Source organism: Tympanuchus pallidicinctus, unplaced genomic scaffold, assembly GCF_026119805.1.
Source record: "Tympanuchus pallidicinctus isolate F22 unplaced genomic scaffold, pur_lepc_1.0 scaffold5, whole genome shotgun sequence".
NCBI lineage: Eukaryota > Metazoa > Chordata > Aves > Galliformes > Phasianidae > Tympanuchus > Tympanuchus pallidicinctus.
The window spans coordinates 57,346,512-57,363,887 of record NW_026294769.1 but is presented as its reverse complement, the minus strand read 5'-3'; the positions used below and the strand labels follow the sequence as shown (position 1 = coordinate 57,363,887).

Genomic DNA, 17,376 nt, shown 5'->3' with positions numbered 1-17,376 from the left:
TGTGTGCATGTCTTCCAGAGTGCCCAGCACGCGTATCCTGAAGGCAGGCTTTGTATCAGAAAAATTACACTCCAGAGGAGGGAAGATGAAGGATGAAGAGTGGTCCTAAAGTGTTTAAGTATGAACGGCATCCTTGGGGAAGGATGCACTTGCTGAATTTTTGTTGTGGAGCTGAAGGGAGGCTACTTGAGAACAGCTGTTCCTGTTATTACCTTATTTAAAACCTCAGCTCCTATCCCTGTCTGGTTTTACAGATGTAACTGCCTTCTGATTTCTCTCATTCCCAAAGATCCAGTCCCTTCTGCTCATATTAAATACAGCCCCTTGTGTATTTAAGTATTCCTTCTTAAGTGAATGCATGCAGATTTCTTTAAAAGGCTTAGTGGGGGATCTGCTGCTGCTTAGAGACCTTCAGACCAGTTGAAGGAAACATCTCATTCGAAGCAGAAACATACGTTTTTTCTCAATAATTATTATATTCTATGTGGCATCTCATTTAATAGTAGGTAATTTTTCCAGGAAGCATTTGTGTTGGAATGCAAGTAAAAATGTATAAATTATTATGATATTAAAACTGGATTTTGGGGACTGTTACTCTTTTCCCAAATGCATTAGAAATAAGTCCGAAGTACTGAGGAATTAATGGAAGTGTACAGATGCATACATTTGTTCTTAGGCGGCGATTCATTGAGAGCTGGTCTCAGGGTGATGCTCAGCTGGGTTACACAGGGAGCGAGTGAAGTGATCAACTCAGGTGGCTTTTGGAGTACTGAGTTGTGAGCTGGGCAGACAGCAGGGTTGGGCAGCAATTACCCAACATGCAGGACTGACCTTCAGCTGTGCTGAGTCCCTCCCTGGTAGTGCTGGCAGATGATTTCTGGAGGGCGAGCGGAAACACATTTAGATTTCCCACACCTTTAATTTTTTGTTTTGTTTTTTAAGATATTATATTTGGACTGCAAGAAAAAAAGCCTCAAATTGGTAAAACTTTTAGCAGAAGGGAAGTTTGTCTTTTGTAAGTCAAATGTGGGGGAAATGAGAAGAACTGGAGAGAGGCTGTGTTGAGGTAAAAATGGAGATAGGGTGAGTAGGTGTAAGGAATAGCATGCTGGAAGACAATTATGAATAGGAATGTCAGACTAAATAGTGATAAGGATTTTGGAAATACTTGTTAGAGCACATTGTGCTCTCCAAGGCATTCATTCCTCTCATTATGCTGAAGCCTCTCTTCCTGTTGTTGCATTTATCATAAGAGCTCCATCCTAGAGCGTTTGTGGCTGTATTTTCAGTCCTGTCTCTGCCTTTCCCTCCCAATAGGGGAGAGACCTTTGGTAAGCTTCTGTGATCTGAGGCTCGCTCTGGTTTCTTTCTGAGTATCGCAGAGTCCTCAGGGATTGGGGAGCACCGTGTGTGAATGAACTCCTGTTCCAGTATCTGCCGAAGGAGCTGGATGTGCATCAGTCTGAGAACACCACAGTTTGCCAACCTGCACAGTGGTAGAGCTGAGGGGATTGCAGAGCATTGGTATGGCTGCATTCATGAAATCTGTTTCCCTTAACAGAAGTGGCTTATGTTTTGGCCATTCATCTCCACAGGGCTTCTTCACAGAATCACAGAATGGCCAGGGTTGGAAGGGACCTCAAGGATCATGAATCTCCAGCCCCCCTGCCACAGGCAAGGCCACTGACTTCCACATTTAATACTAGACCAGGCTTCCCAGGGCCCCATCCAGTCTGGCCTTGAACACCTCCAGGGACAGGGCATCCACAACCTCTCTGGGCAGCCTGTTCCAGCACCTCACCGCTCTCATAGTAAAGAACTTCCCCCTGACATCCAACATAAATCTCCCCTCCCTCAACCTAAAACCATTTCCCCTTGTCCTGCTGTTATTTACCCTTTCAAAGAATTGACTTCCCTCCCATTTGTAGGCTCCCTTTAGGTGCTGAAAGGCTGCAGTGAGGTCACCCCACAGCCTTCTTTTCTCCAAGCTGAACAAGCCCAGCTCATCTTTGTAGGGGAGGTGCTCCAGTCCCCTGATCATCTTTGTGGCTCTCCTTTGGACCCTCTCCAACAGCTCTCTGTCTGCTTGTGCTGGGAGCTCCAGACCTGGACACAGTACTCCAGATGGGGCCTCACAAGAGCCAAGTAGAGGGGGACAATCACCTCCCTGACCCTGGTGGCCACCCTTCTTCTGATGGAGCCCAGGATACCACTTGCTTTCCAAGCTGCAAGGGCACACTGCTGGCTCATGTTAAGCTTTTCAGCTGTCAAGCCCCCAGGTCCTACTCTGCAGGGCTTTTTCATTAAAAAAGTAATGTTAGGTGGATGTGAAAGACCCAGGTCATCTCTATAACTTGAGATCTGTTTGCTTGTTCAAATTGCTGTGAACTTAGATTTAAGACATGAAGGTTCGGAGAGCTGCCACACCAAATTTGGATTTATTTGACTCTGAGGTAAATAATGCCAATCTCATCAACTGTGCAAATATTTCCAGTTTCTTGTGAAGTGCTCTGATTGAAATTGTGATTGTGCTGTACTGGACTACATGCATGTGGCTCATCAGGAGCATCTGTACATATTTTAATGGCTTGAGAAGGATTTGGTTCAAATTCTGAATTAAGAACAGTAATATAAAACTGAAAGATGTGTTTTCTTCCAGGCGTAAGGTTAATGTAATAAAACTTGGGATATTGTGACCTATACTTTACTCTCTTCTTAATGGCTCTATCAAGAGTAAGTACAGAAAGTGCATTTAGTGTCTTACAATCTTCATTGTACACTGGAGCACCTACAACTCATTGTGATCATTTAATTTCTATAAGAAATAACAGTATTAAAAAAAAAAAAAAAAAAAAACCCCAAACAAACAAAAAAAAAAAAACCAAAAAAAAAAACCCACTTGGTTTTCCAGTGCTGATTTCTGTATCTTGGGGATGTTTTCTCATAGCAGGGAAATGATATACTGGAGCATTTTGAAACAAACTTTGTCCTCTTGTACAACGTTCTATGCATCATGACTGCCTTGAAAGCTTGCTGTGCTCTGCTGATTTGCAGCTGCTTACACTCACTGTCAAGTCAAATGCTTATTTAACTCTATAGAAGGGATTTCTTTGCTTCATTTTGCTATTGTGGGGCCCTAATACTGTCCCAACAGTTTTTTTGTTTGTAAGTAGTGATAGCAGAAGATTGTTTATCTTTTTTAATTACTGTGAATCTCTGTGGCAGGAGTATCCAGCACCCTGCAATCTCAGTGCAATCTCAAAAGCATTCTGGTTGTCACGTGCACTTTTTTCATTGCATATAGGGGTGACAGTGTTAACTGTCTCTCTTTATATTGCAACTACTTTCTTACAATTGTTTTCACATGAGCTATCTGCCTGTTTCTATAGCTACCTCCAAAACAACATAATTCAGACAATCCTGAATGCTTCCCAGGATTACCAAGGGACCAGACCTTTACCTTTGGTGTGCAGGAGTTTGGACTTTGGGTAATCTGGGGCCAAGAGGGAAGCAAGCAAGAAAGATGTTCTGAGTGGGTGTTTGTTTCACCTGGTTTTGTTATCCTATTGATCTGCAGCAGGTCTTTACTGATAGCTTTCTCATGTTACTGCCTTTGCTGTGGTTCCTAGAGATCAGGAACCAGGTTTGGCACCTCGTGGGCTGAGATTTCCAATTGTTTTCTGTATTGTGCTTTTTTAATTGTCTGTTCCTTGGTAAAAATGTAATGTACACAGTTTCCACAAGGTAGTGAACTCTGAGGAGCAATACTTGCTTTTCTTGTTTTTACTGTTCCTGACACAATAAAGCTATAACCGTGGTAAATGGTTATTTGTGCTGTTAGGCAAAAGATCAGTAGTATGTCACTGTGTTTTACAGATACTGTGAGCTAAGTGAAGGAGAATATAAACTTTTTTCAAATCCATTTTTTGTAGATGTTGTGTTAGGCACTGCATGCTGTCTGAAGTCATAGATGTTAAACTCTGTCGTGTAACGTGTGAGGTACAGCACCAGTGTCTTGTAGGACAAGAATCACAAGATTAACAGCAGATAACATGAAAAGAGAAAAAAGATCTGTTTTCCAGAGAGAGGGAAATAAGTGCTGGTTTGAATCTTGGAGATTTATATTTGATTCTGTTTTGTTTTTGTTTTTTAAGTAAGTGTAGGCTGCAAACTTATGAGGATATTCGTGTAACTTCTCAGATTTATTGCTGTAGAATTAGACTTGTGTCATAGCTGTAACAGTTTTGTAGTAGACGTGCACATGGGTCTTGCATGTGAAGATAGGTTTTACAGTTTATAGTCTTTACTGGATGTTTCTCTTATCATTTGTTTGCTTTAATCAAACTAACATGTTTTCAACAGAAGTAGAAAGGCTGCTACATGCAGAACTCTCACAGGTGTGCCTGCTTGTGAAGGGTGCACGTGTGTTCATGTGTTCATACCAGGAGTTTGCCTTGACTATTTAAAATACTAAGAAAATCAATTTTATCTCTTACTGACCATCTGTCTATCTACCTAAACAGTGTAATGACTGCCTTCTTGAATAGAAGCCATTTGCAGTGCATTTTGAGGAATGCAACGTGTTACAACTGACAAGCTCTGCAAGTTCAGCCCTTATGCTTCCTAAGTCCTGAGGATATTTAATAGACAGCACAGTTCAGACAAGTCTAGAAAATGGTGGTAGTCAATTAATATCTTTTTCTGTCATAGTGATTAAGATTTTGAAGCTGACAACTGTAAAGAAACAACTACGTGGACGGAATGTCTTCTTAATAGTGAGAATGGTTTCATTTACGTGTTGTTGTTCACTCAGAACTCAGTGACATCTCCATTTCTATCTGCTGTTACTAGAGCAGATCAAATTATTCATAGTATATAATGGAATGAATTTTGCATGTGGGTGTTTGTGCAAAATTAACCAAAGGCCTTGCTTTGCAGAAGTTGAAGGAACAGGCGAGGATTGTGTTCCATAAGTTCTTCCCTCCTTGCTTGTGTTTTTTTCCATGTTGTTAAAAACTGTGTGAACAGTGATGTGCTGAGCTGTGCTGTGCAGGGTTACTTCTGCTCTCTAACTGCTTTGGTGAAGCCTTAATAAGGGACAGAGGCTCTGTCCTGTGAATAGCAAGGTAGCTGGGCAGACTGTGTGCCATTTTTTTTGTAAGCTCAGTTTCAGTCTGAATAGGTGCTAAAGAGCTAAAAGCTCCAGTTGGCAGACTTTGCATAGACAAGTCAGCACAAGTATTTGCAAGGTCTGTGGTTTCTGTGAACTTTTTTTTTTTTTTTTTTTTTTTGCAAATTAAAGAAAACAATCACTCTTGGGAACTCTGCAGTGCTTTTTGTTTGTATCAAAAAAAACTAAACACATGAAGTCTTAAAAGTTGTCAGAGGTTTATTTCTAGCAATGAGCAGCAGGAAGGGAAGAAAACTGTTTTATTTTTCATGTGAGAGTGTTTTCCTAGATGCAGTAAACATACTGTATGTTACGATTTTTGTACATGCTGTATTGTATGATTTAGTGTATGTGCATGTGGATACGATGGTGCTTCACCATCTTTTCTAGTGAACAGCTTGCACTCAGTTCAGTTACGTAATTACAGTGGGTGCAGCTGGAATGTTTTGCAGCTAATTCTTATTTATTGTTCTTACCTTTGTGAAGGCAGAGTTGAAGGTAAGTGGGTATGTACTCTTTAATTCTGGTATTCCCTGGTCGACTCAGGCTCATATTCCATTAGGAACACAGTTAATCCAGAAATTACAGTTAGGTCTGTCAGTTCTCTGGTTTTGTATGTGCCAGATACATGGAATTTCTTCCTTGATTTGTGCCTGAGTTGTAAGATCTTAGCCCATCTGTTGTGTAAGTGCTTAAAAACAATTTTTGCAATTGGTTCTATTGTATGAAGCCAACAGGCTTATTGCTTTCTGGATTTGGAGACCATTATTGTCAGGATGTATCCTAGGCTGCTACTATTACTATTATTATTATTTCTTCATTTTTTAGAACCATGACTCATATTTTTGTCTTCTGTTTTGAGCTGCTGGTCACATGAGATGTAGGCCTTATAATAAAGAAATGGCAGTGGAGCTGTGTTTTCCATCTCTTTAAAATCCTCGTGATTCTCCTTGTCCCCTTCCCTCCCCCAGCAGAAAGTACTCCTACGCTACTTAAGGCTCTTTTGGAAAAAAATCAGTCGTAAATCTGAGTCATGCTGTCATCTGGAACTAGAAGTTTAGATGTTTTGAGGGTTCCTGGTAGAGATTCTTGGGGTAATGGCAAATAATGCTTTCATTCTTGCAGGCGCATGTTAGATTTATGATGGCTGCTGTATTAGTTTTTGAATAATGATTTCATTTCTTCTGTTGGTACTTCTTCAAGACAGAATGAAGCCAAGTCTTCAAAAGACGATGAGATACCTGGCAGTACTATATCTTAAGAATATATGACTCGAAGCTCTGCTTTTACCATCTTATGTCTGAAATCTTCTGCTTGACTGTTGATGCTTTTTGGATTTATTCTTTTTACATTCGTAATATACTGGTTGTACGTGTAGGCAGACAGTTGCCTGCTACCATTTGTTCCTACTGTTACAAGGAATTTGGAAGGGAAATCAATCTAAACCTGCATGGAGCAAAAGCTAAGCCAGGTATTTTACTGCTGCAACAATATAAAGAAACTATAGTAGATAAAAGTGTGAAGCATGTGGAGAGCATGAATCAAATCTGAAATGCTTTTTCCCCCTACTGTATACACACTGTGCAGCCCACACTTCAAAATTTTCTCTAGTCTAGCACTTCTTAAATGAGAAATACTTTTAGTTTCTGAAGTGGGATTTCAGAGGGGAAGAACAGTTACTGCAGTTGAACATGTGTGAATGCTCTGAACGGCCCTTTGGTAAAATAATTGAGCTTTATTATTTTTTAAACATAGCTGTTTAAAATACAGAGGCTCTGGCTTTTCAAGGCTTGTAAGTAATACAGTAGTGGTATGTTTTCAAGTAGAAGGGCACATTGTTAGATGTGCATTTATGATAGGGTGTAATCAGTTAACAGTAGGTGCTGAAGTCCACATTAAAGCCTTACCAACGAGATAATTTAGTTAAGAGACCATACTGCCTGCCTGTCTTTTTTTTTTATGCCTAGTTTGTCACCTTCTGCCTTTTCTTCTCCTTTATGCTATTTGAGACTTAGCTCTAATGTTACGCTTTGAACAATTTCATTGTTTTTATGATAGTTTTTTTTTTCACCAGCTCTCATCGTGGCTAATCCAAAGTGCTGTGCCAGATAACCACCCCGAGGGAGGGCACGTAGGGCTCACAGGCAGCGATGTCAGTCAAGGGACTTACTTCATACCTGGCTGAGCAGAAGTATGGGGTTTGACGTGAATAGAACTACTTATGTGCTTAAAATCAGGAATCTTGTTGAAGCTGAGCCAGCGTCTCAGTTAGATTTCCAATTTCCACTGCTGGCTGCCAAGTATATTGGAGCTGTCTATAAATAGTTTGTGGAATTTTTGAGTGAGGGAAGAAAAAAAACACCCAGGTTCTCTTCTGTCCCCCCCTCCCCTTCTTCTAACTACAGTTGAGAAGCTTAAACTGTTTTTTGCTGAAACCTTCACACAAATGTCCTCGCAAATTAATAACTAAAACACCCTGAGTTAAAAATGTTTTAATGACAGCCTACTCAAATATTTTATAGTGGAATTTACAAGTATTTTTGTACACAGTGTTACATAAAAGGCACAAAATGGTATTTTTTCCACCTGTAGCATTAAATCAGAGTTGCTATAGCTACTGCTTGGGCTCTTCTTAGGACCTCTTCCAAAGGAGCCTTGAGTTATCTTGGTAGTTGTGCGAAGCTCTTTCCAAAGTGTTTCCTGCTCTGCCTCTTGTACAAGTCCCTCCTGCTGGCACAGCCAGAGCATAGGGCTGTGCTGCACCGAAACAGCATTCTGCTGAACTGCTGGTTGTTTGCATAGTTGATTGACAGCAACGGGAAGCTGCTGCTTCCAGAAGGACAGAGAAAGGATGGAAGGTGGCAGAGAAGCCAAGCTATACTTATACAGCAGGAATTACAGCGAGCTCGCTCTGTAGCCTGCAGGATCTTCCAGATGTTCACTCACTGCAGCCTAGTGGAGCTCATGGCAGTACTGAGGTGCTCCAGCATCATCTGGCTGGCAAAGACTGGCATGAAGAGCAATAGTGGTAAAGGGCTCTGGGCCTCTACACTCATTGTGGTTTATATGGATTTTTCTAAGTGCTTTATTTTGTGTCTCATGACAATATTCACAGTTGGGATTGTGTATGCTGTGTCTAAGAGTCCAAAAAAAAAAAGAGCTTGTGTTTCTCATACTGAATGACTGTGGGGAATCAGAAGGGCATGCCTGGCATTGAGATGGAGCCTCACTGATAGATCTGAAGCTGCCAGAGCTGATCACACTTCTTGCGGTAAATAGTAGGATGAGGGAGTGTGATGACAGGTCCTGCAGCCTTGCAGGAGCAGCTTTGTAGAGCAAAATAAGTTACACTGAAGATTTAATGCTTATGTCATATACGTTTCTGAAGGGCTTTCTTTGGACTGGCTCAAATGTGGCCCATGGGACTGCGTACACGTAAGTAGTAGGAATGTCTTGTGAATTAGTGTCTTCTAGAAGAAAGTCAGATAGTGGTTGCTGTAAAAAGTTAAAAAAAAATATATATATATATATATATGTAGGTATATATAAGTTGCCTGTAATTCCACTGCAGAATAGATTCTCTATTTCTTGTGTTAGTTTCCTAAATAAACTACATCAGTTGGCCTAAAATAAAAATGGTACATCATAAAGTAACAGCGTTATTATAAACAAATGCCTTGCATTACTGTCCTTACAGTGACATTTTATGTGCTTATTTTGTGCTTTTGTCATAACCACATTTAAATATGCCACTGTTTCAGTATAGTTTAATCTGTTAGTCGTTTTTATTATTTCCTTAATTAAGAAATTAATTACGCCATTGTGGATTATACACAACTTTCTCATTTCACAAGACAATTTACTTTCACCGTTTGAAATTTAAAATATATATTCACTGTATCTTCTTTGTAGCAGATGTTCTGTTATAGGAATTTGAAATAAATCGTGTCACTCTGCTCAATTTGCTTTTAGTAGATTTCAGCTGATGTCTGCACAGCAATAAGGCTTTGTCTCAGTGCTTCTGTCATGCTGCTTGCGTAATTTCATATTATAACAAACGGTTATTTAATTCTTCTCTTACCTGGAAGGGTAATTAACACCTTACTGCACAGCTTAATGATATTTTACAAAATGACCAGCTGAAATTTCTGTCGTCCAGTAGGAAATATGGCAACACTGCAGGTAACTAATTAATAGCAAACTGTTGATCAATAACTCTTCCGAAAGTTCTTCAACTAAACGGGGGTTATTAATCATTTAACACCTAGAAGTGGGTCGGTATTTCTCATGATGCTTTTTTAGTTGCCTTTTGTCATAAAATGTATAAGCTTACGCTAAACTGCCCTTTTTTAGAGAAGCTGTAATTGGATATCTGACGAAAGTTTTTGGTCAGAGATGCAAAGTACTACACAAAGAGCTGTAATAGGGGCTGTTGGCAGGAAGTGACTGTGGATGGCTAATCTTGCCTTGATTAGTTAATTGAAATAGCTTACTGGTGCCCCAACATATTGATTCCATGTCTAGTGGATGATGTGGCTTCAGAAGGCAGGAAGTGGTGTCACCTGTAAGGGTGGTGACTGGTTTCTGTAGGAATCTGGGAATGCTGTTGCTTTGCTGTGCTGCTGGGTGCAGAGACACTGCAAATGTTGCCTGGCTCCAGTGGACTGTGTGCTCTCAGCTCAGCCACACCTCAATTTGAAGCACTCCATGTAGCAATAACACTGTTCATTTCATGAACTGTTCTGGGAGGGTAAGTTTCAAATACTTTTGCTATTTGCTCAACTTTAATTTCTTTATGATGTTGAAGTTTCACACACAGCTCTGATCCTATCTTCTGAGGAAGGCAAATTCTGAATTTTTATAATAGAGTTCTGCAGTGGTAGGAGGAGATGTTTTGCGTAGGGGGGAAAAAAGAAGAGAAGTTGCCAGAAATATTCTCAGAAACTTTTATAGATTATAAAGGGTGAAATAGCAACTTGGAACTCTCTTGTGCCCTCACATCCATTTGAGATTATGGGAAATACTGTCTGTATCACATGATTCGAATTTGCTGTGTGCTGTGCAGCTGTATTGTGTTGTGAATATTGATCACAGAATGATTTGGATTGGAAGGGACTTTAAAGCTCATCCAGTTCCATCACTGTGCCATGAACAGGGCTGCTGTCCCCCAGCTCAGGCTGCCCAGGGCCCCATCTACTATGGCCTCGAACAGCTACAGGGATGGGGCACCCACAGCTTTCTGGACAGGCTCTGGCAGTGCATTACCACCCTTTGAGTAAAGAATTTCTGCCTAATATCTGATCTAATCTCCCTTTGTATAGTTTAAAACTGTTGCTCCTTGTCCTATCACTATCAGACCATGTAAATAGTCACTCTCCCTTCTGCTTATGAACTTCTGAGTACTGGAAAGCCACAGTGTGATCTCCCTGGAGCCTTCTTTTTACCAGGCTGAACAATCCCAATTCCCTCAGCCTTTCTTCTCAGGAGAGGTGCTCCAGCCCTCTGATCATCTTTGTGGCCTCCTGTGGACCCACTCCAGCAGTTCCGCATCCTTCTTGAGCTGGGGAGCCCAGATCTGGACACAGTGCTTCAGGTGGGTCCTCATAAGAGTAGAGCAGAGGGGGGCAATCCCTTCCATCTGCCTGCTGCCACCCTGTTGATGCAGCCCAGGATACTCTTGGCCTTCTGGGCTTCAAGTGCACACTTGGGGACTGGAACCCCCAAGTCCTTCTTTGGGAGGTCGTGCTCGACCAACCTGGTGGCCTTCTATGATGTTGTCACATGCTGGGTGGATGGGGGAAGAGCGGTAGATGTAGTCTACCTTGATTTTTAGAAAGGCATTTGATACTGTCTCCCACGACATCCTTATAACAAAGCTGAGCAAGTGTGGGATAGATGAGTGGACAGTGAGGTGGGTTGAGAACTGGCTGACTGGCAGAGCGCAGAGGGTCGTTGTTGGTGATGCAGAGTTTGGCTGGACACCTGTAACCAGTCGTGTCTGTGCTGGGTCGGGTCTTGTTCAGCATCTTCATCAGTGACCTTGATGAGGGGATAGTGGCCACCCTCAGCAAGTTTGCTGATGATACAAAGTTGGGAGGATTGGCTGACACGCCTGAAGGCCGTGCTGCCATTCAGCGAGTCCTGGACAGTAAGAAACCATATGAGTGCAACAGAAGCAAGTGTAGAGTCTTAGACCTAGGGAGGAATAATTGCATGCACCAACACAGGCTGGGGGATGAGCTGCTAGAGAGGAGGTCTGCAGAGAGGGACCTGGATGTCCTGGTGGACGACAGGTTGGCCATGAGCCAGCAGTGTGCCCTTGTGGCCAAGAGGGCCAATGGCATCCTGGGGTGCATTAGAAAGAGCGTGGCCAGCAGGTCGAGGGAGGTGATCCTCCCCCTCTACTCTGCCCTGGTGAGGCCTCATCTGGAGTACTGCGTCCAGTTCTGGGCTCCCCAGTACAAAAAAGACAGGGATCTCTTGGAAAGAGTCCAGCGGAGGGCCACAAAAGTGGTGAAGGGCCTGGAGCATCTCTCCTATGAAGAAAGGCTGAGTGAACTGGGTCTGTTCAGCCTTGAGAAAAGATGACTGAGGGGGGACCTGATCCAGGTTTATAAATATCTGAAGCCTGGGGGCCATAGTGGTGAGGCCAGTCTCTTTTCAGTAGTATGTGGAGACAGGACAAGGGGAAACGAACATAAGCTGCAGCACGGGAAGTTCCGCACAAATGTGCGCAAGAACTTCTTTACAGTGAGGTGACGGAGCACTGGAACAGGCTGCCCAGGGAGGTGGTGGAGTCTCCTTCTCTGGAGATGTTCAAGACCTGCCTGGATGCCGACCTGTGCGACCTGCTGTAGGGAACCTGCTTTGGCAGGGGGATTGGTCTCAATGATCTTTAGAGGTCCCTTCCAACCCCTACAATTCTGTGATTCTCTGCAGGGCTGCTTTTAGTGAATTCTCCCAGTCTGGGATTTCCCCGATGCAGGTAAATCCCTGCATCAGAAGCGTTAATTCTAAATGTAGAGCAGTTTAACAAATACAAGTGCAAAGTGTTCAAAAGATGAGAAGTTGTAGGTGAGTGGAAAGACTCACGCGAATCTTGTACAATTTCCTTCTCACATACATTGCATGTGAGGTGGATGTCAAGTAATTCAATGTAGTATTTTTGGTTGCATGCTGAACACATGTTTTATCTGGAGGAGGGAAGTAGTACTCGCTTCTCAGTTGGTCTCCCCCATGCTGTGCTATGAGAAATTACGCCTTCCCTTTAAATTCAGCACAGATATGCCCTCGGCTGTGTGACAGCCAGGCAGGCAGGCTTTGCCCTTCTCCCAGAGATTTTGCAAAGCTGCAGTTCAGCCTCACTGCTGTCTGGTGCAGCTCACTATGCAGAACAGTCCTTGGGTATCTGCAGGAGGTGGAAGTGGGATGGCTGCTGCCTGTCATTAGCACAAAATGTGCTGGCACATAAGGTCGTTTACAAGAAGTTTGCTGTAATTCTGTGGAGACATGCATGTTTCCAGTTCTCGTAACTCTGGAAGGATATTGCTATCTTTGGACTACTGTACTATTGGGCCTTTGTTAAAGGACTTTTTAGTGGCGAGATACGTAGGGTACCAACAGTTTATTTATGGAAGTGTGTTGTAAGGTTTGTGTTCTGTTGTTATTGTTCGTATTTGGTTAGTTAGAACTACAAATTGGTGCAGATTAGTACAGCTGACAAGTCTGTAAATAAGTCGAGCTTGTTCTTTCTGATACAGAATAGGATGGGAATCTTAGAAGTAGGATGAAGAAAGGAAGTTTGACCGTGAAGTGTGTTGTCTGATTTAAAGCAAGCTGAGTACGTACCATAAGGAACACATTTGGAAATACATGATGTGAAGAAGTGGATTTGATAAAGTCTCCCTGATAAATGTAGTTCAAGAGAAATATCAGGCCCAGCCTACTTACGTGGAATCTGTTAAGCATTGCATGATGCCTTAATACAAGGTAGTTTAGGAAGAGATCTCTCCCCTCAGTCATTTGGTTACTGCAGCTCCTCAGCTTACACAATTCCAGTTACAGGTGGCTGTAATTGGGCTGTAAAAGCTAATGTCAGAGGCTTAATCTTGACACAGGAGAATTTAGCGTCAGGGCAGATATGATGGTGTGATTCTTCTATTGCTAAATCAATGAGTTATTTGTCCACAGAAATAAGTTTGGTGTGTTGTTTCCTACTGTGAATGTTTTTCCCCCCATTTTTCATTTCAACAGTGAAGTTAATTTTTTTGTAAAACACTGTTTGACTTTAATTCAGTCCCAAGATAAATATTCCTCTTACAAACGAGGAATTAAATAAACAAAATTAAATTTCACTATCACAGTGGACAAGTCCACACGTAGAAGATTTTTAGGGTGCACTTTTACAGTACTCATCAGTTAACCATGCATTCATTTTAGTACTTTTAGTCAAGCTGAAATTGAAACATTGTTTTAATTAGAGTGATTATTTGATATCCCAGGTGAGCATGCCATCGAGCAGGAGGCTCGCAGGGGGCAGACGTGAAAGGAAAGCCGCAGCTCTATGGCTGGGCTCTGTGTTAGTCCAAGCATTGCAAGGCAGTGTGGCTGTCAAGTATATAGGACCCTATAGCTATGTTTTTCAATCATAGCACGCTTTTCAGGCATTAAATCTTTGGTTTGTTGTTTTTCTTCAAATTTTTTGCAATTTGTTGGTGTTGGATGTAGTCGTACTGTTATGATGTTTTTCTTGTTTCCTGCCCCATCTTCTAGCATCTATTTATTTTCCTGTTTGTGCTGAAATTCAAATGATATTAATGAGTCAGATATCTTCCAGGACTGGTTCTTATCTTCTGTGTAGTTTGATTTCCTCTCCAGATTCCACGCAGAAGAAAAGGGTCATGTTTGTTTTTTTTTTCTTTTGACGCTTGCTGAACAGTAATGGAAACCAAACATTGGATATGAGCACAGTGAGGCAGTGGGTGATGCATTTCTGCAGTGGCAGCAGTGACTGTGGGTCACCTCTGTTAGTGCAGTATTTTTGTGAGCACAGTGTGCAGATTCTTGTTCATTGCTGGTGAAAATGCTGGTGGTGACTGTGGTTTAAAAAAAAAAAAAAAAAGTGATTTGTAGCTGAGAACTTTCACTCTCAAATAGTATTATTGAGCTCTTTGTATTTGTTGTAGTTTCCATGGAAATAAATATGAGGCACTACGTGACCTGTGGAAACTAGGATTTTCTGGAGGAGTCCATCCCAATTAGTAGTTGGTCCTTATTTAGATTGTAGCCATACTTGGAACATGTAAGGAACTTTTAAAGTTATTTGAGACAGAAAAGTATCTCAAATGAAGACGTTTCCAGATTGCAGATATACCCTATAAACAGTCAAACTGCTGTAATAAGGAGTTGGCTAGCTTTTCATTACAGTCAAGTGATCTTTTAGGTCTGCTGTCAGCAGTGGTAACAACAAACGTGCACCACATTAGAAAACTCTTAGATGTATTTTCTGTGCTTTCATTAAACCTGTTAACGGTGGTTTAAGAAGTCTCATATCCTATTTTACAAAGATTATATTTTGGTTTAAAAATGAGCAAACAAACAAAAAACCCTGTAGGGAATGCTTGTTTTTTATCTTGAGCCCCATTCATTTGAATTTTCTTACTTAAACATGGTTGCTACCCTTATCTTAAGCTACAGGAGTAAATTTGTCTTGCCTTTATTGTCTTAAGCTTCAGTGACATTAAATAGCTCTTGTCCATTTGTCTTATGTATGTAAGAAGGAGATGATACCATCCTGTTTATACTAATGATTTTTTAAAAGAATCACCAGGGAAAAAAAAAGTCAGGTTTTGAAAATGAGAGTTGATTTCTCCCAGGCAGAGTAGCTCAGTATGTGAGCTGTGCTGTGCTTCCCTCTGGCCCCAAGTGCACGCTATGTCTGCAGCCAGGCACAGCCAGCCTTTGCATTACTTGCTGGAGGTGCCTGTTGAAGTTTCAAAGTTCACTTTCAAAAGGAGCAAACTGCTGAAAACGTCAAGGAACATGGAAGCTCATTGGTGACATAAGAAATTTTTTAATACACTCATATTCTGCTGTATTAAGTAGACAAAAAGGAATTTCAAAGATAATAACGCTACCATATTTTAATGAAAATTACTGTTCTGTTATCTAGTACATTGATGTTCTAGAGCACTCGGTTTATATGGAACTGTGTAACATGATTATCATGGAATCATAGAATCACTAAGCTTGGAAAAGACCTGCGAGATCATCCAGTCCAATTGTTCATTGCCCTGCTCTGGTCGTACTCCAGGGCCTCAATGTCTGTCTGGTGGGGAGGGGCACAATACTGAACACTGTACTCAAGGTGTGGCCCCAGCAGTGCTGAGTTCAGAATTCTTGAGCTCTTGTAAGGATCATTGTCTAGGAATTTGATAAAGGTGCCAGCAGTTAATAATGTTTATATAGCATCTGAACACAGTATTTCAGGGAGAGTTTCGAATGAAAAAGGAGGAAATCATAATTTGAGAACTTTTTAAGCTTCATCTATTTTTTTAATGAAGGGTTATGGGGAATGAAATAAAAAAGCTTCCTTTGGTGTTATAATATTTGGATCTGCATTGTCTTTGTCATCACACGTTAGTGCTTCTGACTAAAGGCAGAAGATAGCCTGAAAATAAATATAACATCACCGTGCTGAATTAAACTGTTTGATCACAAAACGTATTTGGAAGGAAAATATTAAAGCGTTCCATTTTGCAAACTGATGTTCTTATTCTAACAATTCTGAGTGAATGTGTGCAGGATTTGGGTTTGAGTTCCCATTTTAGTATGCTTTTGGTTATTATTTATAGTTAATTTTTTCAGAATCTTTTGTATATGCCTTGCATCTATCTTTGAATGAGCCCTCTTTGAAAGTATGCAATTGGTGAATAATTGCTACCATAATTTGCAAGACATGAAACTAAAGATCTTGAAGTAGTAACATTTTTCTTATGTTGATAGCAATAATAGAAAACAAAGCAATTGGAAATGTGCTCTTGTGGAATCTGTTTTAAATAAAACTCCTTTGTATCAAATATGGTGTTATTTTGTAAATGTAGAGCTAAGTGTTACTGAAGATGCGAAATCAGTGAGGAGCATTCCTTGGCACGTCAAGTTATGTGCAAAATAGAGGAAGTATTTGTAGAGTACAATTTGTGGTTGGACTTAGTGATCTTTAAGGTCTTTTCCAACCTGAGTAATTCTATGATTTTAATAGCTTTTTTTAAAATTACAGATACACTTGATTTTTGCAAGCAGTTTAATGGATAATAGTTGCTCTCTTGATACAGCAGTATTTGAAGTCATTTTTGTGGTTTTCTGCCTTTTGAATTTACAGGGGAATCACAGTGGGAAATTTTTTTTTTAAACAACTTGGTATGTAAATATCTGTAATGAAATTAGCATGTAAAATATGGGGAAAAGGAAAACTTCCCTTTAAGAGCCCAAATTTAGATTGGGAAATAAAAGGAAAAAAGTAGATGTAATATTATCCTATGAATTCTGATAATAAGTCTACTAATTGTTTTCATTCTTTGGGAAGTGAAAAATTGCCTTTTTGTATTTAGTGTCAACCTTGGGAGGAACTTGTGAAGCATTTTATCTGTAAGCACTGCAACTGAGAGGCGTTGAGAAGCTTGCGTCGATCTGTGTTCAGGTCAAATGAGTCAGCAGTCTTGTAAGCTTGATATAAGAGGAACTTGTTTTTTGTATGTGCTTTGGGATCTTGTTACCCCAAGGTCTTGCAGGTACGTTGCACTGGTGTAGACCAATGATTTTGCCTGTTTAAAAACAGGTGCAATGTAGCACACTACAGCAAAACAAGACTTGGAGGAAGTGTGACTGAGGGGTTTAAAATTTCTCTCATTGATACATTTCAAATTTTAGATTGCCCACCTGTGTTCAGAGCAGCTTATTTATGAAAGTAGCTCCCTCCTCCTGAAATGCCTGGGAGGTTTGGCTTTAAAAACATAAAGGTTAGAGAAAAGATGCATGAACATTGGGGTAGCTGGTTTTTGGATTTGTCTGGAATATCTTTCTCGGAAAGAGTGTAGGCCACATTCAGTGTGAAATGGATGCTTGTTTTGCTAGGGCTGTCTATATTTCCGTAACATTTACTTCTATCTAGGAGGAGATGGGGAAAGTGCATTGAAATAAACCTTTCT

The 17,376-nt window shown here is 40.9% G+C and overlaps 1 protein-coding gene across 2 annotated transcripts in view; it reads left to right on the top strand.

The window, feature by feature from the left end:
• Positions 1 to 17,376, top strand: part of LRP12 (LDL receptor related protein 12) — a 50,778-nt gene that overhangs the window by 12,146 nt on the left and 21,256 nt on the right. The window contains exon 1 of one of the 2 annotated variants that reach the window (XM_052703711.1): positions 8,575 to 8,605. The exons of the other annotated variant lie outside the window; for it this stretch is intronic. Coding sequence (XP_052559671.1) covers positions 8,581 to 8,605 — 25 coding nt within the window. The 5' untranslated portion in view covers positions 8,575 to 8,580. Of the gene's footprint in view, positions 1 to 8,574; positions 8,606 to 17,376 lie in introns of those variants that run through there. 2 annotated transcript variants of the gene reach the window in all.